Source organism: Mesoplodon densirostris, chromosome 1 (assembly GCF_025265405.1).
Source record: "Mesoplodon densirostris isolate mMesDen1 chromosome 1, mMesDen1 primary haplotype, whole genome shotgun sequence".
NCBI classification, from domain to species: Eukaryota; Metazoa; Chordata; class Mammalia; order Artiodactyla; family Ziphiidae; genus Mesoplodon; species Mesoplodon densirostris.
This window is the reverse complement of record NC_082661.1, coordinates 237,472,267-237,497,693: the sequence shown is the minus strand read 5'-3', so window position 1 is coordinate 237,497,693 and position 25,427 is coordinate 237,472,267. Positions and strand designations below refer to the sequence as shown.

The 25,427-nt window shown below is 33.5% G+C and overlaps 1 protein-coding gene across 1 annotated transcript in view; it reads right to left on the bottom strand.

Annotated features, from left to right (window-relative positions):
• RBM46 (RNA binding motif protein 46) overlaps positions 1-23,092 on the bottom strand; it is a 31,507-nt gene extending 8,415 nt beyond the window's left edge. Inside the window, exons 1-3 of the mRNA XM_060095389.1 lie at positions 22,942-23,092; positions 21,643-22,110; positions 20,337-21,122 (exon numbers count right to left, since the gene is read on the bottom strand). Of these exons, the coding sequence (XP_059951372.1) occupies positions 20,337-21,122; positions 21,643-22,110; positions 22,942-23,092 (1,405 nt within the window). The remainder of the gene's footprint in view (positions 1-20,336; positions 21,123-21,642; positions 22,111-22,941) is intronic.
• Between the last annotated feature and the right edge of the window lie 2,335 nt (positions 23,093-25,427).

Sequence of the window (25,427 nt, the reverse complement as noted above, 5' to 3'; positions counted from 1 at the left end):
ATACAAACCATAAAAAATATCTGGCTTATTAACAGCTAAACTTTAGAAGCCTAGTTTAGCCATATATATAGTACAACTCTGGACATCCATCCATTTCAGTGGATCTCTCTTCATAGGAATGTATATCCAAAGCTATGCTAAGAAACTGCATTAGAGTATGAACAAATGAAAAATGTTTGATGATCCACATAAAACTACAGATTTTTAAATATCCATCTTGAAGATAACTCAGCAGAAAAAAAGTCACAGTATTTTCTGAGTTTTACATAATGAAATAGGTAATTTAATCAACCCCCCCCCAGTGAGAACTATAACACCTAGACAATTATTAAAAGCAAAACTACCCACATGAAAGCACTGAGAATGGCCAAGACTGAAGAATTGTGGGACTGTGATCTTAGACAAGAAACCCAAAGAGGTGTGCACGTCTTCCGGAGGTGTGTTTTGCCTAGGAGGATTGGCCAATTCTAAAGAATCTGAAAGGCAAGGGAAGATGGCAAGAGACAGACAAATTTCTGAGGATAAGAGGACAAAAACTGGAACTGAGGAGCTACTGATGTGGCAAGTCTAGAACTGTGAATAAAACTGAACCAGAAGTAGACCAACTTTAATGATGACTAAATTCAAATCTTCTCAATCCCTGCCTGGATTAAGACAATGTGGGATTGCCAGTCCTTTGGTCACCTTTCAGAAGCAAAAATAAATCCTCTCTGAATAAAGTTAACAGCATGTTCGCTTTCAAATTATCTCCACATTTTTTTCATATACAATATCTGGAATTCAATCGAAAAGAACCAATCAAAGAGATAAAACAATGTTTTATTGTTGACCTAAAAGCACAAGAAACAAAAGTCAACAGTAACAGATCTACAGGAAATGTAAAGTTTTCAGAACTAGATATTAAAATAATTATGACTAATATACTCAAGGAAATAAAAAACAAACCTGAAAATTTTGGAGGGAAAGTGTAAATCATAAAAAAAAGTCAAATGAAATTTTAGAACTGAGAAATAAATTCAAATAATGGTTTTATCATGTTAGACACAGATGAAAAAAAAGAATTCATGAGCCAAAAGACAGGTCTGAAGAAAATATGCAAACTAAACACAGAAAAGAATGGAAAAGAACAGAAAGCACATAGTAGATAAACAGGATACAGTAAAACGGTCTAAGAAATGTATAACTAGAGTACCATATAGAAAGGATAGACAAAATGGGACAAAAGCAATATATGAAAACAGAATCACTTAGAACTTTCTAAAACAAGTGAAAAACACTAATCCACAGATTTTAGAAGTGGTGAAAGTCCCAATTAAGATAAAAACTAAGAAAGCTACAAGTAAATCTATCACAGTAACACTTGTGAAAATCACAAGAGAAAATATTAAAAGTAGCTGGGGGGTGAGGAGGTTTACAATAACGGAGTAATAAGCAAATTATAGCTGACTTCTCAACAGAAACAACAGAAGGCAGAAGACAGTGAGTGGAATTAATAACCTCTAAGAATTAAAGGAAAGTAACTGCTGATCTAGTAAAAATACCCTTTCAAAAGGCAGGTGAATTAAAGACATATTCAGGCAAACAAAACTGAAGTAACCTGTCATAGGTATATTCATACCAAAGAAAACACAAATGAATGTTCTTTGAGCAGAATAAAGAAATAAGCATAGTTGACGCATAGGAGGAAATAAAGAGCAAAGGAAATGATATATAAATGGTAAATGAATACTAATCTATATTAACTAAAAACTATTATAATTAGGTATGTAGGGAGTTAAAACATATAAGTTAAAGACATACAGAAATATCAAGACACTACACAAAACTGGAAGAGAAAATTTAAAAAGTTAAGAGTGTACTAAAGTCCTTGCATTGTCTGGAATGGAATAAAAGCACTAATTAATATTAGATTTCAGTGAGTTAAGAATACATGTTGGAGTTTACAGGGTAATAACTAAAAGGATAATAAAGACTCTATGACTAATACAGCTAAAAGGAGAAGAGAGAAAAGGGCAAATAAATAATCCATCAAAAGAAGGCAAGAAAGGAGAAAAGGGAAATAGAATAGGGAGACCGAACGAGGAATAGAAAGCAAATGGCAAGACAACAGACTTAATTCTAAGCATTTCAATAAGTATATTCAGTTCAAGCTGAGCAAACTCAAAACACAGACTTTCAACAAAAACAAACTTCAGCAACAACAACAAAACCTAACCATATATTGGGCTCATCTTAAGACTAAGATACAGGGAAAGTAAAAGTTAAAATATAGAAAAAAATACGCATGCAACCCTAATCAGAAGAAAGCTTGTAAGTCTATGTTAATATCAGAAAAAGTATTCTTTAAGGCAGGAATGCATGATAGAGACAGAATGACACAGTATAATACTAAAAGGTACACTTCACCAGAAAAATATAACAATTCTAGATTTCTATGCACCTAATACATAACCTCAAAATATAAAAAGCAAAACCTGACAGAATCAAAAGGAGGAAAAGATAAATTTGTAGTCATAGTAGGTGATTTTCATGACCCTCTCATAGTAATAGAATGAGCAGGCCAAAAAAACATGAAAGTAAAGAAATTTACATATAATTAGTAAACTTGGCCTAATTTATATTACGAGTTGAACTGTGTGCCCAAAAAAGATATATTGAAGTCCTAACCCCTAGTACTTCAGAATGTGACCTTATTTGGAAATAGGGTAACTGCAAATGAAATTAGTTAAGATGAGGTCATACTGGAGTAGGGTGGACCCTTAATCTACTATGATTGATATCCTTATAGGAATAGAGAAACACAGAGAGGAGAATGCCATGTAAAGACACAGGGACACACAGGGAGAAGATAACCATATCCAACACAGGCAGAGATTGGAGTAATGCATCTATAAGCCAATGAACTAAAGGACTACTGGCAAACACTGGAAGCTAAAAGTGGCAAGGAAATTCTCCCCTACCAGCTTCAGAGGGAACATGGCCCCAACAACACCTTGATTTCTGATTTCTAGCCTCCAGAACTGTGGGAGAATAAATTTCTGTTGCTGAAGCCATCCAGATTGTGGTACTTTGTCACAGCAACCCTAGCAAACTAATACACAGCAATTAAAAACTGGAAACAGATTCTTTTTAAGCAGGTATGAAATATTTACTTTAATTGGTCATTAAAAAACAAAAAGCAAAGGACTGAAATGATACATAATATACTTTCCAATCATAGTAAAATAAAAACAATATAACTATAAAAATCTTCATATTTTAGAAATTTATACTCGTGAAAAGAAATCAAAATATTTTCAAGCAGATGATGATAAAAATAAAGTACATCAAAACGTATGTGATGCAGCTATAACCATACTTAAGAAGTCAATTTGTAGCCTGGAAATGCATACAATGTAATAAAAGAAAGGCTGAAAACTCTAAACTAAGATGGCTTCTTAAATGATATTCCACATATCCAAAAAATATACAACACCAATCTTAAACAAACTCTCCCATAGAATGGTAAAAGAGAAAAAACTTCCTAATGTTTTTATGAGGAAAAGTATGGGACAACCTTATGAATGAACATAGATACAAAATCCTAAAGAAAGTATCAAAAATCAAATTCATCAATACATAAAAAGGATAATGTACCATGACCAAACTGGGTTTATTTTGGAAATGCAAGACTGATGTCACATTCAAACATCAATCAATGCAATTCACCACATTAAAAGAATAATAGACAAAATGATATAATTATCTAAATAGATAAAGAAAAAATTCATCACCCATTTGTGATAAAACCTCTTAACAAACTAGGAAGGGACTGGAAGGGACTATTCTTACTGTGATAAAGGGCTTCTATAATAAAAACCACAGCAAACATCATACCTCAATGGAGAAATATTGAAAGTATACAAGGATGCCTTCTATCATTATTTGTATTCAAGACTGGACGAGTGGTTCTAGCCAGTGCAATAAGGCAAGAGAAAAAAGAAAAGTATAAGGATAGAAAGACAAAAATTCTCATTATTTGCAATTGACATGACTGTGTATGTAGAAAAATTTTAAATAATGTAGAGCCAAAACAAACCATTATACTCAAATGTTTTATTCAATACATAAAAAATAAATTGTATTTATATAAACAGGAACAATCAGAAATAGAAAAGGCACCTTTTACGATGGCATTGCAAAACATTAAATACCTAAGAATAAACCTAATAAAAAATATAGGAAGTATTTACACAAATATTTACAAGCTACTGAATGTTTAGAGAAATTAAAGAAAGTTTAAATAAATGGATAGATCTATAATTTCCATGGATCAGAAGGCCCAATACTATAAAAATGTCATTTCTTCACAAATTGAGCCACAGGTTCAATTCAATTCCAATCAAATTCCCAGTAGGATTTTTTTGGTAAAAATTTACAACCTGACTCTAAAATTCAGGTGGAAATATAAGGGCTGTGATGAGTCAAGATAATTATGGAGAAAAAAGTTGGGAAGCTGTTCTCTACCAAATATTAAGATTTTCATAATTAACACACTATAATAAAATCGATCAATGGAAGAGAATACAGAATGTATAGTAAGACTTATACATATGTATGTGTATATAGGTATGTGTATGTGTGTACACACACATACATACAACACATACTTCACAACCTCACTAAATTTGAAAGATAAAAAAAAGTTTCCAGAAGATAATACAGGAGACTATTTTATCACTTCAAGGTAAGCAAAGATTTCTTAAGCAGGGTACAAACAGCACTAACTTTAAAGACTGATAAATTGAACCACACTAAAATTAAGAACTTCTGTTTTTTTCAGAGTATCATGAAGAGAGTACAAGGTAAGCCACAAGTGGAAGAAGGCATCTGTTAAAGTATATCTCCAACAAAGGGCTTGTATCTTAAGTAATAAAGAAAAAACCAGATGACCCAATACAATAAAGGGACAAGAGACTTAAATCAAGAGACACTTCATCAAGAGGATATCTTAATGCCCTATAACCCTATTAAAAGATGCTCACTAACATTACTGAATAGTGATATAGAAGTTATAATCTCAACGAGACAGCAATATATACTAACCAGAATATTCAATATTAAAAGACTGATAATACCCAAGGTATTGGCAGGGATATGTATGGAACAACTGAAACCCATGTGCTGCTAATAAAGTGTAAATTGGTATAATCACTTTAGAAAACTGTTTGGCATTATCTACTCAGGTTTTAAAACTATGACCTACCACTTTCACTCCTATGTATTCAACAGAAATACATGCAAAAACACCATGTACAAGCATATCCACAGCATCATTATCGCAAACAGCCCAAACTGAAAGCACTCAAATTTCTAACAACAGAAATAGCAAATAAATTCTATGATTTCGATAGAATCCTTACGTTGATGAGAGTGAATGAACAGTACTGCTACATGCAACAACATGGGCCAATCTCATAAACATAATGTCAAAATAAGCCAGACAAAAGTTTACAAAATTTTGTACAAATTTCAAAAACAGAAGTAGTCAGAAGACTGGTTTCCTTGGGAACAGAGAGAGTAATATCTGAGTGGGGGTACAAAGGAGGCTTCTAGGGTATTGATATTTTATGTCTTCACCTAGTGGTTACATTGATGTGGTCCCTCTGTGGCAATTCACAAAGCTTTCAGTTATGAATTGTGCACTTTTCTGTTTGTATGTAATGTAATAAGTTATAAAAAAAGAGGAATTAGAACATACACATGAGAAGTTGATCATTTATAATTATAAAAAATTAAACCACTTAATAAAGTTACTATCAATACAGAATAATATATAAAAGAAAAATGATTCAAAGTAACTTTAAAATACTATAATGGTGATTTTCAGTAGAGATGCTAAATGGAATTACTATTAAATATGGAACAAGTCTTCCTTCCAAAATGCCTTCACAGACTACCACCTGGGCCTGAAGTTTTAAGAATTAGTTTTCTGTTAATCTTTAAGTTGAATGAAATCAAGTTCAACAGGAAAAAATGCTGGGATTTCAATTACTGATATAGGACAATTACATTTCTGTTAATAAATATACAGAAGAGATGGTGAAAACCTAACAGCAGAATCTCAATTTAATATCAAACACAAGGTTACTACTGCTGCTTTAGTCCAGTTTAATTTGCAATTTATTAGTGTTTTTCCATTAAAAGAAGACCGATATATTCCGATAAATTATTTAGAATGAGATTATTCAGTAATCAAGACACAGAAAGAGACCAGGAAAAGAAAAGGTATATTGAAAGTCAAGAATAAGAATAGGATACATTAAACTTCAAAGGTCAGAGACAGGATCTTGTTTTCTGAAAACTGAAATATTGGATATGTTATTTTACTCTTCTGCTATGTAGGAATAAGAGCCAAAAGAAAGATAAACTACGTATAATTTCCACTAATTAGGATTCTAATTTTCATTATACTCATGAAGACATGACACTGTAGAACTACGACTTGTTCTGTAAAGATGTGATGAAAAGTTTTAAAAGTCACTTAAAACTAAATGTTACAAGTATATTCTGTATCTTTGAATATTTTACTGGTTTCAGTTTGAAGAAGATTCCCATATACATTTTATAGTAAATGGTATGAAGATGAAAAGCTGTTTTTCAGACTCTTGGATGTGTCATACTGCTATTTCTTCTTCTGAAGATAGAAAATGACTAAAAGCACAGGATTCCAGTATATTCCAAATAAGACTGCTATATTAGCATCCTGAATTTTCAGGGCTTTTCCTGCCTTTAGGAAACTAAACTGAAACAACTCCATCGCCTAGGTCTATACCTGTGTAGAAGAATGAAGAAATGCAATGCTAATATAAACTTAGTTTAGAAATAATACACAATAAGCTATTGCCAATTATTTTCCACTTGCGAAGTCCTAACAAATGGCACTAAATAGAACTGTAGACTACATAATGAACTTAGGAAGCTATCATAATGTTCATTAAAATAATAATATTGTACGTAATACAATCCTTTATTTCTATACTACATTTTGTTGACAGAGATAAAAACATGAAGTTTTTCTCAGATAGTTTAAAAGCAACTACTACAACCATACCCTCCTGTTCTTCCAATATCCAAATTTCATTCATATATATATACATACACACACACACAATACATATCTACATATTCAATATAAAATAACCCACGACTCAGTCTGTATTTCAAAGGTTTCACTATTTTAAAACACTTTATCAGCCTTTTAAAAATTATTTACTGTTCATTTCTACTTCAGTGAAATATAAATATATATCATCCTGTTAAGCACCATTCATAATTTGATTGTGTGTCTGCACCTACCAACTCTATATCTCAGATATTTCTTTTTTAATCCTTTCTTCTTTCTGCTCAAAGCACAGCCAAACTTTATCTTTCCTCAGAATTTTATCTCTTAATCTTACAGAATGTAGATCACTTTCAATTATTTGAAAAGCACCACATGCTGAGTATTAAAGGAAGAGATAGTACTGACCTATAATAAATGAAGGACATAATAACAACAATTAAAAAAATATATGTACAAAGTCCCCTGGCCTTATAATCCTAATGGATTAAAACTTTATAATAGTAAATAAACAGTAATATAAAAATTACTAAACTGTTGAGTAATATTATAAAGAACAAATCATTCTCAGTTACAATGTCCAAGAAAAGCTTTGTATAACAGATAAAGTAGATAAAAGTAGAATAATATTCCAAGCAGAGTAAGCAGCACTAGGAAAAGCTTGGAAACACCAATGAGCATGGCAAGTTCAGATAATCAAAGCAAGAGGTATTATCTATGGTTAGGTAAGATGGGGTCAAACAATAGAGCATCCTGAACAGGAGAATGAGGAGTTCAGAGGACTTTATTACATTACAATAGCAAGCCACTGTAGGTTCCTGAGCAAGGAAATAATGATGAACAAGAATAATCAGACATAACTGGAGTGATAAATTATGTTGCTGAATTACAAAATGAGACGTTTGGAGTATAATCAAAAAGCAAAATGAGAATACCAAGCAACAAGAGACCATGAAATAGACCTAGACAAACTTTGCCTATTTGAAATTCTGTCTAGCACCTGATGGAGGAAAAAAACACATATCTTCTGCCACCTTGACACATATAGCATCAGCTGGCAATGCTTATCCTAGAGTAAACTTAAAAATCTCAAAGCTACAAGGTAAACAAGATATGTTCGCAAGATCTTTGTAGCTCAGAATGATTCTTCCAGGATTCAGACAGATGTCCTAGGTCCACACTACATGGAGTGGTCTGGTATATGGGCTTGTTGGACTAGTGGAGATAAAACTGTCTCTGAAAAGGAGATAAAGTATGAAACAAAAGCCCATTACACTATATTTTAAGTTTTAGAAGAATAACTTGCCAATAATATTCCACAAGTTCACAGTCTGTTATCAAATGTTTAACATTAGACAAGGTCAGTTTTTCACTGGGATCATGTGAAGTTAACAAAGAATAGCAGTTAAGAGCACAGCCTCTTAGCCAACTGGGGGGTCCTGGGCAAATTATTCAATCTACTGAAGCCTTGGTTTCTTCATTTGTTAGAAAAAACAAAGTGAAGACATTAAAATAATATCTATAGTACCTCAAAGAATTGACAGAATAATGTAGTATCATGTAAAGGCATTTAGCACAGTACCTAACATACAGTAAGTGCTCAAAGAATCTTAACTACTATTATTACTAATAAAGTTCATTATTATAAATAATTGGAAAAATCTGTTGTCTTGGATTTGTTTTCTGAATAAGTATTATTTTTCGATACTTATATAGCATATTTTAATATAAAAGGTACTGCTGTAGGCCCTTTACAATTTTAACTCATTTAATATATATAATTACCCTATGAGATAAATACTGTTAACATTCAGATGAGGAAACTGAAGTACTGACAGGTTATAGTAACTTTTCCAAGTAGGTAATGAAGCTGGGATGTGAATCCAGGAAATGTGGCTCTGAATGCCATGCTCTTTTATTCAATGTGGCCTGTACGCTATACTAAATTTAAAGTACTGAACTTCCTTTTGCTCTAATTCTTTCTAAAATGCAATGTACTATTTCCTGACCCTCTCATCTCAGATTAGGTCAGGTCATGCAATTATATTTTCTCATAACACCCCATACTTCTTTAGAGTGTTTATCAGAACTGTAACTGAATAACTGTCTCCTTCAATACAATGTAAACTCTATGAAGGCAGCAACTGTGTCTGATTCACTACAGTGATCCTCAGGACTTCATATAAAGCACAGTGTTCAATACATATTTGTTGCATGAACATATATATTATATATTAACAAGGATTAACCATCAGCCAGCTAATAAATTGAAAATGCAAATAATTAAGCCTACAGGACTGAATAATAACAAAAAGGTTATTCATATGATAAGAATAAGGATTCTAAAAATAAACTTTCTTAAATCAAAGTGTGAAAAAAGGGCAAATTTTTCAGAAGGCATCAAAATAGCAAGGCTAATACACTCCACGTGGTGTTAAAGAAGATAATTCTGAGTTAAAATAGTCTAGTAAAGAATCTTGCTTTGCCTCCATACATTTACTTAACAATGTAAACAGGTTTAAGAGGCACAAACTACTAGGTATAAAACAAATAAGTTGTAAAAAGTGTAATGTATAGCACAGGGAATATAACAGCATTTTATAACAGTTTAGCATGGAGTATAATCTATAAAAATATCAAATTACTATGCTGTACACCTGAAACTAATATAATATTGTAAGTCAACTACACTTAAATTAAAAAATTAAAATTTTAAAATAAATGTTAAAAAAGTAAAGTTTTTTTTTCCTTTTGTACAGAGCTTTTAGTAGTTTAAAAGCTTACATGGTTCTGCATTATATTCAGTCATAATCTACCGCCCTGAAACTTTCCTCTATTAGACTTAATTCCAACCCCTGGAGCTTCATATTGAAGTCTCTCTTCTATGTGACAGCTCTTCAAGCTGTTGAAGACAGCAATCATATTCCCCCTGTAAATACTGCATTAATATTTACAGACTAAACAGATCTACATACTTCAGTTGTTCACTGTCCCAACTTCTTATTACAGATTTTCTAAGTCTTCCTTAGTTGCCAATGTTTAATTAAATGCTGGTGCCCAAAAGCAAACAAAACATTCAAGATATAGGTTGAGCAGAATAAAATTATTTGGTCTGAATACTACATAACTTGCCAATTTTGCCTTGAGTTACAGTTGACCCTTGAACAATGCAGAGGTTGGGTGCTGAGCCTCTGAGCAGTTGAAAATTCGCATATAACTTATAGTCAGCCCTCCACATCTGCAGATTCAACCAACCTTGGATCTCGTAGTACTGTAGCATTTACTACTGAAAAAACTCCACATATAAGTAGACCAGCACAACTCAAACCCATATTGTTTCCAGGGTATGTATGTTAATCTGACAATCTCTAAAGTAGAATGACTCTTATTCTGGTTTTGACAAAATAATTCAGGTTTTTACTATTGGTTGGTTGGCTGACTTTCATTCTTTGTCACCTTATTTATTTTATTATAAAAGTATGTTATACAAACAGAGAAATGTATAAAATATAGATGTACAGTCAACATAATTTTAAAAATAAAAACATGCACTCACCACTCAGGTGTAGAAACAGAAGATTATCAATACCTTAGAAGTCTCTCTTATAACCTTTCCAACTTCTCCTTTTAGTCTTTAAAGTAATCATGATCCTAATTTTTAAGTGTTAACCATTCTCTTGCTTTCCTTTATAGTTCTGTCATACATTCCTTCATCCCTAAACAATATATTGTTTAGTTTTGCTTGGCTTTATTTTCCTACTCATAATTTCCCATTGCCTCAATTCCTTCAATGTAAGATATGAATCTTTTCGTATTTCACTTATTTTTAATAAGCCACCTCGTATCTTTCAGGGAGTGAAGCAGGGACTACAGTGGATAGCCCATCACAAAGGTAAGATTAATATTCTGCTTAGGTCAGCCTGCCCCATCAATATGAGACAATGCTATCTCTCCCCAAAAAGAAACTGAGCTGAGGCGAAGTTGAACATCTTTCAATCTTTCTCCTAACCTGGGTTTTATAATAGGGCTTTAGAATGTATGTAAATTCCTTGAATTAATGAACTACATATTTAAAGGGCAACCCAGGATAAAATATAATTAAATAAATGAGGCAACGACATTTGAATTATTTAGTTTCAATTTACTCATACCTCATATCTAAACATAAATATTTGCTAGTTGACTACAGAAATTTTTCTTCTCATATAAAAACTTTAAAAATAGAACATCAGACTAAAATAACTGAAAATAATCATTACTGCCTAAAAATTCAGATAAGATCTCAAGGCAATGAAATTTGCCTTATTTACCAATTTAAATCAAAGACTGGCTGACAACAATCTACTTGCCAAAGCCTAAGACGACTGATGGAAAAAGGCTGTTCATCCTCTTCCCAAGTCATGTTCAGTAACATGCCATTCCCTGCTTGTGGCATAAACCACAATAAATAAAAATAAATAAGCAAGTAAATAAATAAAAGTGCAAACATTTTTAAAAATTAGGAAAAGTGAGGTTTAAAAAAGACACTGGTGCATAAATGAGAAAAAGATGATTGTAAAAAAGAGCAGATATCCTAGAGAGTCACAGATATCCTAGATGCATTTCAATACAAGTACTTAAAAATCTTAAGTCAGTAAATCATAGACTTAAGAAATAAAGAAGGAAAAACAAACACAGCTATCTCATCATATTTGTAAATCCCCCTCAGAAGCCAAAAGAGTGCTTTCACAGGGTAAGTAATCCTATTTTTGCTCAGTATCTCCTCTTTCCCTCTAGTTCTTAAGAGAAAAGAAATTAACTTTCCAATGATTTGATATCTTCATTATTCCTATACTTGATGTATCTAAATTTTACACCTAGGAATCCCTCAAGGAAACTTGATTTGTGATCTCTCAAAGAAATATATGTAGACACCTAATACACACAAGTGAGATACTTAAATGAGTAAACATTTCTCTGTTTGAATTATTTTGCTTTTGGTAAAAATTATAACTTTATAGTGCAGAATACAATTTTAAACCTGTTTTTCAAAGAATCATAATGGCTCACTTGGAACCTTTTAAATTCTGTGCCCCGAATTATACAATACAGGTATCCCCCACTTTTCAAAAGTTCACTTTACACCATACAATAGTATCTGTTTTTGCTAACCAAAAGAAATCCAAAGAGGATTTTCCCTTCTATGAAAAAAGGCAAAAAGCAAAAATAGCATTCCGGGTTTGTTTTGTAGCAATTTCGTTATAAAGGCAGCATGCAGCCTGAACATCCAGACTGGCATGGCCAAGATCCTTCCCCCAGAACTACATCAGTGCCTCAGCATCAGCCATCATAGCTTTGAACTGTGTCTGTGAGCATTTGTGCTTTAACTTGATTTATTTTGTCCATCTGTTAGCAAGATGTGTCCTAAGGTAACTGCTTCTTTGCTTTATGCCATTTCAGCCTACAAAAGGTTTCACAGGAACGCTCTAACTTGGATAGTGGGGGGAAATTGTACTTTCACAAATCTATAACTACATATTTGGTCACCTTTGGACTAAAAATTGACATAGCAGCAGAAGAAAAAAAAGCCATAGACACATATGGCACAACTGTTGTAAATCTGTTTACCCCCTAATCTGGCCAGTAAACAAGCAGACTGGAACATGTATGTTGAAACAAAGGTAACAAGAAAAAAATTAATTTCATGGGCTTGTAGTCTTACAACAATCCACCTATGAAACAGGATTACAAAAAAAAGCATGAAGTATCTCTAGAAATAACATCCTTAGAAAATATAATGAAAGGAAATCAAATATGCAAAGAAAAAGTGAAGGTCAACATAACTACTGTATAAAAGAAGCTGGAGTTGTACATCCTAGTTTACAATGTTTATTTATTCACATTTATTCTTGATTAATCTGTGTATAAAAATCATGCTATATTGTTTAAACATGTAAGAAATGAGGGAGTTCAGAATATACTCATTGAATTATCAGGCAATACAATTACAACAGACATGTTTTCTAATGACTGCATTCCTATATGCTTTTTAACATAAAGTTATAAATACATTTATAGTAGAAATCATTATCAGGGTGGTATGTAAGATTATATTTATTAAAAGCAATTCAGGAAGGTATACAGCTAGCCAAATAAATCATCTTCTTAAAGTATTAGTTATTATATATATATAAAAATCAATATACAGGCCATTTTTACAGCTCAAATGTCACTTGCTGTAAGGAATGGCCCACATGTAACTAACAGATCTCTAACCAAATATTACAAATTTAAGGGCAAGAAAATCCAAGTTATTATTAACATTTTGGCAATTTAGAGATTCTAATTAGAGGTTTTTTACTTTGTTTGCTTTTGTTTTGAATCTCCAGAGAGACGTGCACTCCTCTTAGAGGTAACGCACTATCAGATCTTAGATAGAGGATGTATCCTTCTAGAATAGAGGACGAATTGCTCTAGGATAGATAATATATCTGGAATTAACTAATAAAAGTAGATACTATATTTAATTTTAACCAAAAGGCCTGGAAGCAACTCACATTGACTAATCTTAAAACGGTTAAAAGCACAGATGATCACTTGAATAAATTCATCACAGTAAAATCATTTTTCCAAAACATTTTCCATCTCCATTCACTAGTCCATTCATTCTATAACACAAGCAATTACTGTCTACTAAACATTAAACAGGAAACAGAAATAAAGGCACGATAGTGCAACCTCTACATAGATTTTCACTATTCTAAACCCCTCCAAAATAAATAAGCCTTAGAGGAGAGAAAAATCAATACAACATTGAAATTCCTTTTAAAGCCACGCTGAAAAATATTTTAGGGGACATCATGTGGCAAAATTATGAATTGCTGCTGACATCTAAGAATGCACATGCAAAATTTATTGTGTGGCCTTTGATACAATAGGCAAAATTTTACAAACCATGATTTTTTAAAATATTAAATAAAAATATCATACATTACATTTATAAATTAAACAGCAGTAGCTACTATTAAAACTAGTGTATTAGAACAAATATTTTAGGAATGTATTAACCAAAGATACTAAGAAATTGTAGGACAGAGGATCAAGCATGACTAAATAAATGTATAAAGTAAATGAAATCACATGATCACATTCATCAGTTAATAACATAACTATGGAACAAATACTGGTCACATGATATGTTTTAATATACATCATTGTTTTCCTAGATTTTCTGTTACAAAAGGAAAACTAATTTCCAAACTGTTAAGTAATTAGGTTGTTTCCTAAAATCTTGGTTTTGATTATAATTAATTGACAAATTCAGGGAAAGAAATAAAAAGTAATTTCTTATCATCATGAAAATGAAACAGGTAACTGACTCATTTTTATCTAGTTGTTCTGCTATGAAGTGGACAAATATAAGCTTTGAATTATTATATATGAAGAAAGGAATATTAAACTGAGAAGAGTTGATTCCTACAAAAGTAGCTCTTGATTTTAAACTATTTTTAATTCAAATATCTATCTCAGTACACACACAAAGAAAACTCAAGTATTATTTTTGGTACCTAATAGAGTTTTTTTCATATTTTGAACAAAACCATAATTTGGCAGATAAAAATGTCCTTAGAGGTCACCAAGTAAAACCCTGATACTTTAGAGATGAAGGCACTAAGGTCCACAAAGAGTAAATGATTCATTGCCCATTTCAAGGTCACAATTTGTTGGCAGCTGAGACTACAGCTTCTTTTACTTTTACTTGACTACTCATTACTCTGCTAAGCTTCTCCTCTGACAGCAGCAACTCTGTAACAATTATGGTCCGTTAATACAAGTGTTAGTAAGATAAGAATTATGAGTAATACCAGAGGATGATCTTTCAGAAAAAAAAAATTGTAAGTTTCAAGAGGAACAGAAACACATTTTCATGAACACTGGGCCCTCTCAGAGGGTCAAAGAAACATAGTTGAGTTAATGGAATTTTCATCTCACCACTTGGTCATATGAAAACAAATCAATGTATAAAATGCTGGTGCTCATCCTACATAACTAGGTGAATTTTAAAGCAAATTCAGAAAATTATTTTTGTTCTTTAAAATGTAAGTTTGAAATAGTATAAAAGTTAGATCCATATTAAAACTGGAAAGAAAAGGATAACTTTCTAAAAGTATTATTATTTTTCTTCTAATTATTTATAATAAAATTTCACTATAATATAACCATTATATTATACTTAGCTTAAGTGTCTTCTAAAATTATTTCTTAAATTAAAAAAAAACTAGAGGTTTCTCTTTGTTTCAAAGCAATTTATTGGCAAATTTTTTAAATCAAAATTTCATTTTTGCATTTCTGCCCATCAATCTGTAGATAATGATAGCTCATAAGAAAAAAGCACCAGTTATTTTTCAGATTAAAACTTCTCAGAAGAGTATACCTTCATCCTGCTGTGTCTTCTATTTCAATAACTTTCAACCAACTTACAAGTGATAACAGAAATCAAAACCTAATCCCCTAATCTTTAAATAATATTAAAGGGATAGCAAACACAATGGCTATCATGCTTAGAATATATACATATATATATATTAAATATTTTAGCACTCAATGACGAGAAAAAAATGAAAGTTTCTGATGATGTTTGTCATTACAAAGTCAAAATATGAGAAGCAACATACAAGTCAGACACAAAATGAATACTGAAGAAAGTACAGAAGATATAAAAAAGATGAATATTCACACATAAAATGGTCCACACAAATCAGAATGGATTCATCTAAGAAAAAAATTACTTAGAGAAAAAGCAAGCACAGTCAACACAGTTGTACTAAACATATATATATATCTGCAAAGTCTCAAAAAGCAGGACTGATAAAATTTCAGTTAACTAGAAGTCCACATCTTCTCAATTTCTAATTCTTAAAATCTCACTGAAATCACCAAAGCAAATGCTATACAGAAATGTTTGCCATTAAGTCACCATCACGCTGTTTTTCTAATAGGTGTTTGCTCATATTGTGCCCCTTTCTGCCCATAAACTCTCCTCAAGGTTTACAACCCAGATCAGGTGGGAGGCGTCCCCTTCCTCTGTACTCCCCAAATAACCTATGCTCAGAGTTTGTGTCTCTGCCTTCTTCTTTGGCTCCTTAAGAGCCAAAACAATGTTTTATTTATCTTTAGCTCCAGATTGCTTAGGAAAGTACAGTTAACACATGAGAGGCATTCAAAACAGATTTGTTCTTTAATTAAAGTTTATCAGTCATGGCCAAAACAACAGTACAAAAGTCAGATGAAATTAAATCAATGGCAAAAGCTCGTTTGTGACAGAGGTTCTTCACCTCTGTTTTAAAAGTTTTAGCTGGTCATTCAAGTAAAAAACTACCACTTGCACCAGGATTACACAAATACAGAAATGAGACAAGAAATGCCTTGCCTACAGTTATTTGTTAATAAATTATTTAATAAAATGAATTATGAACACACACTGAGGCTACCTCCCTCCTTCCACTAAATATTTTCCAGGACTTCCTTCTACAAAGCTAAGACTTTCCTCTATCTCCTTGATTTTGATCTCCTAGATGGTGAAGAATCCTCCAGGGGAAAGCAGTGGCGATATCAGAAGGCCCAGATTCAAAACAGAGGCAAAGTTTTAGCAAAAGCAGGATTATTCACACTGATAGTCTGATCCATTATTAAACAGATACAAAATTATGCGATAGAAAAGGCTTATTTAAAAAGATGTGATACTGAATGACCTAAGATGTTTCCATACATCAAATATTTAGTATAGAACCTATCTCCTAGCCCCCAAGTCTGTACTCTACCATTAAACCCAGTAAGTATCCTATTTATTACAGCTTCCTAATATAATCAGGTGATAGATAATTTCTTATCCTGCTGATTGGGTGCTGAGTCCCCAGTGAGGTTAGGGAGGTTATTCTCTGACATTTTGGAGATGGAGACAGTCTCTATCTTTGAAGTAAAAAAAGGTGTGTGTGGGGGGGTAATTTTGGCATTAACCCCAGTTTTCAGCTTTTCTTAAAATATTTTGCTTAAAATAAAGCTCGCTATAAATGGAACCAAGAAAAAAAAACCAAAATATTTTTAAAATTTATTTTAAGGTACTATGCAATGAGAACATTTGGGATTCTAGTAAGAGCACTAAATGGTCACCAGAAGTACTCTGGCTTTAGTACTTACATAGATGCCTGCTCTCCCTTGGAAAAAAACTTCTATTTTCCTCAACACCAATGATCGTCATTTAACTAAATAAAGTCTAATTTTTTTCTCTTTTATTTTTCAGACTTGAAAAATGGGCGTGGTCATGCCAAAACAATGTGGATAGTAAAAGCACATTCTTAAAGAGCTCCAAAATAAAAAGGTAAATGACTGTTTATATCACATATAATAGCAAAAGATCATTAAGGTAAGATTTGATAGTAATGCTCAAAATAGCATCAAAACTGAAAGGGTAATAGAAGAGTGTCAAAGCAAGTTAAAAAAAAAAATACTACACCCAAAGAAAACATCTTAAAATAGCAGTTAAATTCACTATCTAGAAAATTAGAGTCAAATTCTTCAAGAAAACAGAGGCAAAGGATGATCTAATGGAACTGCATTTAAGGGACTCTAGGAACCAGTAGCAACCTCTCAAGATCTCAAAACAATCCAATGCTTGAAACATGCAGGATATATCAGTAACACAGTATCCCTTCCCCTCTAAAAACACATCACTATCACCAAGTGATCTCAACCCTGAGCCATTCAGCAAAACCCTACAACCTTTATCTAAAGGAAACTGCACATAAAAAGGCATCAGCTCTTTAAAGCCCAGATGATCCAATATTAACAAAAGGAAAAGGTAAGCCCGAACACTGCCAACAATATTCAATCTATTCTTAACCTGCCCTGTGGCAATATGTAACTTCCTGGCTGTCTATAGCTCCTGCCCCTACTTTAATGACCTCTGAAGATCTGATATTTGCTTTCTTATCAAAGATTCCTATACCCCTGGCCTCTGATTCTTCCACTTCCTTGAATTCTCTCTCCTTTCCTGCTTAGTTGCCTCTTAACTCAAGCTTCACTCATATTCACAATAAGGATTTTTGTGGTACTGTCTGTAGACAAGGCCTCGAGCCTTGTGTTTACAAGCCCTAGTACTTAATTGAATTTTTTGGCTTATATTGGATCTTAGCTTTTGCCTCTGATGATGAACTAAAACTGAAAAAAATATATAAAACACAAATTGTTCAATTTTTTATAAGTTTTGATATAAAGTTTATAAAATCTGAAATAGAATGACTAAAGCAAACTGTCTGTGCCCTCTAAGAATTTCAATTCTTGAAGCTAACTGTATCCCTAATGAACATAATCAAGTTGGAAATGCTATAACTGAACAGGGGTTTCCTTTGGGAACTACAGGTGAATAGGAGTTAACTACGGCCCTACGACTCATGTAAAAAACATCTTAAAAATCGAATTAAAAGCAGATGGGTAGGGGCTTTCCTCGTGGCACAGGGGTTGAGAGTCCACCTGCCGATGCAGGGCACACGGGTTCGTGCCCCGGTCCGGGAGGATCCCACAGCCGGCGGAGTGGCTCGGCCCGTGAGCCATCGCCGCTGAGCCTGCGCATCCGGAGCCTGTGCTCCGCAACGGGAGAGGCCACAACAGTGAGAGGCCCGCGTACCGCACAAAAAGAAAAAAAGCAGATGGGTAAACCATGTTTAAATAGAAAGTCTGACAAACTAAAAACAGTTTTAAGAATCTTGGAAATTTAAGTTAAATTTGTATGGGAAATGAATGGATATAGAAATAAAACGTTTCAGCATTACCATGTTAAATCAGACACAAGTATCTTGCTCAGCAACTGAATGCCTAATATTCCACTCCAAAAGAATAATTTAATCCAATTTGCTCTAAGAACCCTAATGTTAATCATTTGCTATCCACCTAATTTTATCTTTAACTCAGTTGTCTTCATTAAAAGAAAAATGGAAGGATTTCTATTCTGTAAATTAACAGAAATCATACCTAAGACTTTATTAACTTAGATGATTGTAAAATTCCCAAATTCCAAACTAATAATTGAGGATACTGCTGAAAAGTTTCTTGTAGGGAACCCTCCCTTCCGTTCTAAAATTCTGACTCTACCTCCTAATCAGAATCTCCTAAAAATATTCATCATAATACCATGGGAGTGGCCACGATGGATAAGCAAGTCTATATAGTGTATAAAAATTACTCTCCCTTTTGACAATGTTTTTGCTTTTCGATTTCCTTTTCTTACCAAATTTGAGAATGTCAATTTTAAATAGATATAAGCTTCAGGAGTATGATTCTGCAACTATATAACAAATCAATTTAAGCTATGACTTTGACAATTATAATCAAGAACAATTATAATCCTTAGTAGGAGACCTTTTCTTTCTATTGGACTTTTCAATAAGCCAATATTCTTTTAATAAATATTATTTTGAGCATGAAGTAATAACCAACGGAAATCTACAGCTGCATTAAAAAAATGAGACAAACTGGTGCGGGGGGAGGGGGGAGGGGAGAGGTTAACACAGTAACAAACAGGCAGTGGGAAAATACCAGAGTGATATACATCTCCTCCTTCACAATGCCAAATATTTAGTTAGCATATGGCCCAAAGCTTGTCTTAATTATCCCTCAAATGCTTTAGAGAAACTTACTTTTTTTAAAGCATGAAATTAAGAGAATGGTCATAAACATCTCTTAATGATGCTTTTTGTCTTTCATGAGTAATAATGACAGATTTCCAGATTGGTGAGCATAAGGTTGTGTCTACACATGACCCATCTGAAACGCCTCTGATTTTACCAACTCCCTATCCCTGCCCTCAAAAAAAGATTATTGTGTAGACTTCACCAAAGATGCAGTTAACACTCTTATAAATTGGTTTAAGTAACAAATCTTGTAACTTACACAGAAATCATTTCAAATGAGGATTAGTCATTACAAAAACAGTAAATTGATGAAACAGGATCATGAACTCTATAAAGTAAATCAAAACTAAATGACCCCCCCCAGGTAATGTTTAAATAGCTAAAGATAGGAAGTTTATACAAAAGAAGTCTCAACAAAATTTACCAAGAATTCACAAAATTGAGGTAAAATTTCTGTTAAATACTCACCACTAACGTTGAGTTCAAAAGCAATGAATTTATAAATAATCGATAATAATACTGCCTAATTTCATATTCTACACTAGTGTTTAAAGTACTTTTAAACTTACCCAAATGAAGTAATGTGAACTGGGCTGCCAGTTCCTTTGCATCTTCCAGAGTAGTACAGAGTTTGTCTGGCATGAAGTAACTCTGGGATCCGTTTGCAAGAGCAGGAATAATGATCTTATATACCAAGAGTACTTTCCCATCTTGACTTGTTGTTGAATATAAATAATATTCTGGTGGTGCCCAATTATTTTTGTTGCAGTAATAATCCAGATGCATTACTGCAGAATTGAAATGACTGGATTTTAAAGAATACATACTAATTGGAGTAAGCTTTGTTCCAGGAAAAAATGGATAAGTGCCTCTTTCCATTTCAGGGGGGCCTGGGCTAGGCTGGCCATTGAGACGAGCTGGAAGAGTTGGTGGCTTGCCTAGAATTTTGGGGTGGCTCTCTTCTCTGTTAGCAAACACACTCAGGTGTTCCGAATTGGGGCTCAGCTGACCGTTAAGAAGCTGTTGTCTCCACGAGCTTTCTTTATGCACAGGTTTTGCCAGGGTTACCTCAATCCTTGCTCCATCGATGCATTTGCCATTCATAACACACAGAGCAGCCACTGCATCTTCTCGGTTGAAAAAGTGAACAAAAGCATAATCTCGAAGTTTCTTTACTCGTTCAACTGCACCAGGTTTGAATTTACTGAATTCTCCTCTAATTGTTTCCTCTGTAGTTGAGATCATTAAATTTCGTACATAGAGAACTTTAACTCTCTGCATGGTTTCCTCATCAACCTCTTTCTCTGGGTCAGCCCAATCTACCTGAATGGTATGGCCCCACAGTTGGAAGGTTCCTGTAAAAAAAAAAGAATCAATTAATTGGAAGACAATTAAAACAAATAAAAGTCAACATTAAGTAAAACTGTTTCTCCAAAGAAGCAGAAACTCAAATACCTATCGATATATTTGGTCAGCATTAGTTTCCTACTCACAAAATAGTTTTTACTAAGGCAAACCTAGCCAGAACTTATGGTGAAATTAATTTTAAGAGTCAAAAGAACAAAAACACTTCAAAGATAGACCTTTATTAGAAGAATTATGTACTGTCCTTTGTATTTTTATCAAACAACAATTAACAGTTAAATTAAAATGTACACATTCAGTAAATCAGTAAATTATTATAAATAATGACTCATAAGATCAGCTTCATGTCTTTTGGAATCACCTGATTTATTTTACTTCCTTAAACAATCTCCATTCCTCTTTAAGGGCACTACATATTTTCATAAATTGATCTATGAGGTACTGTCGTCTGTCCATTAAGTATAGTAAGGTTAACACAGAAAAATAACCTTTGAAAAAGGATAAGTTTACCTGGAATTAGTTTTCTCCTAGCCATAGCAGCAGCTCTGTGAGATTCATATTCAACAAATGCAAAACCACGATTTTTGGTCTTATCAGTTGCGCTTGGGTAAACAATGACATCTACAACTCCTTCTGTAACTTTCTTCATTTCATCCAAGATTTCTTCCTTCTTCTTTTCCTTCGGAATAGCTCCAATAAATAATCTGCAATTATCCAAGCTTACACACACACCAATAAACTTCCCTGGTCGAATCTCATAATTATTAAGAATTCTGATGGCTAACTGGGCTTCTTCTTTTGTAGTATACATCACAAAAGCATAACCTCGATTTTCACCACTAAATTCCATCATAAGTCGAAATTCATATATCTTCCCAGCTCTTTCAAATACAGGAACTAACTCATCTTCATACATATCACGAGGTATTTTTCCTACAAAAACTTCACAGCCTCTAGGTGGAGGTGGGCCTTCCCAACCTAAAAGACAAAAATAAATAGACAAATAAATTCTAATAAGATATTTATGTTCACTGTTCAGTAATTCATTCCACAAATTTACTGTGAGCCTTCTATGTGCTATGCACTATTACAGGTGTTGGGGATACAACAGTGAACAAACTAGAAGCCCCACTTCCCTCATGAAGCTTATATTCAACAGAGAAAGGAGACAATGAGTAATAAGTGCTATGGAGAAAAATAAAGCCTGAATGAAATGAGGGAATGAGCCTTGAGGATCTATCAAAAAAAAGAAAAGCAAGTGCTTTTTATATTAGTTATATTAGAACAACCAGAGCATGCAGGTCTGTATAGGAAATGCATACTGGAGGGAGGAGTAAAATGGTAGCCATCGATGCAGTCAGAGGCCAAGATTTTCTTTAAAGTCTGACAGAAAGTTAATTGGAGGGTTTGAGCAAGGAAGTTGTACTGGCTCTTGGTAGAAAGGCAAAACGTTATACCCAATAACCTGTGTGCATCTAGTATAAACAGCACCCCTCTACTCACTACTCTCAAATTCTTCCCCAAATGACCTCCCCTTTCATACCTACAGTACCCTTTCCCGACTGACCTAATACTGACTTCTTTCTCAACTGCTTCTTAAACCAAGAGGAGAGTTAAAAAATGTAAAGGAAAGGCATGCGTAACACATATAATCTACCTCTTTTCCCTCCCAACAGTAAAAATGATTGCTGACGTCTTAAAGCGGGTTACAAGGAAAGACCTATTGTTTGGGATACTTGTGGAGATATACACCTGATGTAAATGACTACATTTAAAGATTCAATTCTTTGAACATAAACAAATTCACACCTGGAGGTGGACCACCAAACTTCCTTTGCCCATTTTCTTGAACCATGTTGTATCCAGTCTTTTCCATCAAAGCAAGTAATGCTGCTTCATTCTGAGTACCCGTTCGGACTTTACTGCATCCATTTGTTCCATCTGTATTTTCTTCATTCATGGTTGCAGCTCCTAAAGCAAAGTTTAAAAGCAGTGTTTATGACATGGAGCACCAGGAGGAATCTATGAAGCATTTCTTTGAGTAGCAAAAAAGCAAGGATAGTTGTGGCTGCTACATTTGGTTATCACTGTAGCCCTGCCCCCAAAGTTCTTCCCTACAGTGGAAGCTGGAAACCTCTTTTAATCTCTCTGATCAATTAAGCAGTACCTTTTTAAGGCCTAAGCTACAGAGAAAGGAAGTCAAAAGGGAAAAAGAGAAAGGCAACAACAAAAACAAAAGTGGGAAAACAGAAGTAACTGAAAGGGAGTTAGAGGAGAAAAAAGCAAGCAGAAGTAGTAACAAAGGATTCAGAAATTCTAAAGTGATAGAGCTAAAATTAGGTGACCTCCAAAGTCCTTCCTTGTTTTAAAACATCTGAGTTTTTCTGAGTGATGAGGAATACAGCTACAAACACATCCATATCATACACATCACACCCACACAATCTTTTTAGTCTTTACATTTCTTTCCAAGCAATCCTATTGCATCCAATGATGTAATTCTGAACACGGCAGGAGAGCAGCTCATGCACCCATACAGCTTCTACCTGCCATCCACCGCACTGCCTTAACTTTAGCAGCCCAGTGTTCTTTATCAAACTACTATTAAAGTAACTTATTAAACTACTATTAACGTCATTTATCAAACTGCCTACTGAGTTTGCCTAACGAGCACTGAGAATGAGATTTTCATTTGGCATCCTGAATTCAACAGATCCAGAACTGAATGTCATTTTATCTTCCAAACATGTTCCTTCTTGTTTACCTGACTTCCATCAATTCATCCATCCAACCAATAAATGACACCACAAGGAGTATGTATTACTCCTTCTCCAAACTGTCACAACCAGAAACTTGGGACTAAACCCTGAGCCCTTCCTTTGACTCACAGCTATCAGTCACAAAGACCTGCATATTTTCCCTTCTAAATATTTTTTTCTTTTCTTTTGAAGGAAAGAATTTTTATTTTTTATCACCACATCTAACAGTTCTCAATAACTTAGAAATAACTCTATTATGTGCAACATAAAATATTTTAGAATCTGAAAAAAAAAGAATGTTGTAAAAATAAAGACATGAACATCGTGTAGAACCAACTGTAGACCTTGAATGTAACCCTACAATACCTATTTCTTACTTCTTTTGGCTGATTTTTTCCATGTAAATTCTACCATTTCGAAATAAATTGACCTCCCTTCCTTCAGTTCATGGAGCACGTAATTAATCTCTACTTTGCAAAAATGAAATGCATTTGGTAAATGTACCAGAGGGAACTGGTTCTCATCGAAAGGCAACTGCCATATAGAGATTACAAGCATATACACACTACCAAATGTAAAATAGATAGCTAGTGGGAAGCAGATGCGTAGCACAGGAAGATCAGCTTGGTGCTTTGTGTCCATCTAAATATTTCTTGAAATCAATCTTTTCCTGTCTATCCCCACAGCCTGTTCTCAATTATGTCTTACTTGAATTAGCATAGTTCTTCCTCATTACTCAGTATCCATAGGGGATTCCCACAGATACCAAAACCCACGTATGCTCAAGTCCCATAAAATAGCATAGTAGTTGCCTATAACCTATGCACCTCTTTCCACATACTTTAAATCATCTCTAGATTACTAGAACACCTAATAAAATGTAAATGGTATATGAACAGTTGTAAATACAATGCAAATGCTATCTAAATAGTTGCCAGCATTCCTGGCAAATTCAAGTTTGGGGAATTTTCTGGAATTTCTTTTTTCAAATGTTTTCAATCAAAGATTGGTTGACTCTGCAGCTGTGGAACCATGGATACGGAGGGCCAACTATGCTAGGTTCCTAACCATTATTCCAGGTTTTAGCCTTGTCTCTTACAAACAAAATCTCCACACTGCTGTCAAGATGATATAAAATACGTATGTGACTACTTTAAGCTTCTCCTACAAATCAGAACTAAGGGAAAAAATGGGTAAATTTATTTTTTAAATCTTAGAGTCAAGAAGGCCCTGTTAAAAAATAAACAAAAAGCCTCAAAGAAAAATATTACTAGATTATTTTTACTACCTAAGTATTAACTATTTTGAAGGCAAAAAATACCACAAAACTAAGACGGAAAATTAAAAACAGGGAAAACTGATCTGCAACACAACAAAAAAGGCTCATTTCCTTCAAATAAGAGGAGCAGTATGGTGTCATAATTGAGAGCAAATTCAGGTACCTAAACAACTGCTTAAATGTGAACCCTGGTTCCTCCCCTTTACTAGCTATGACTTTGGGCAAGTTTGGCCTCAGTTTGTCTCTAAAAGGTAGAT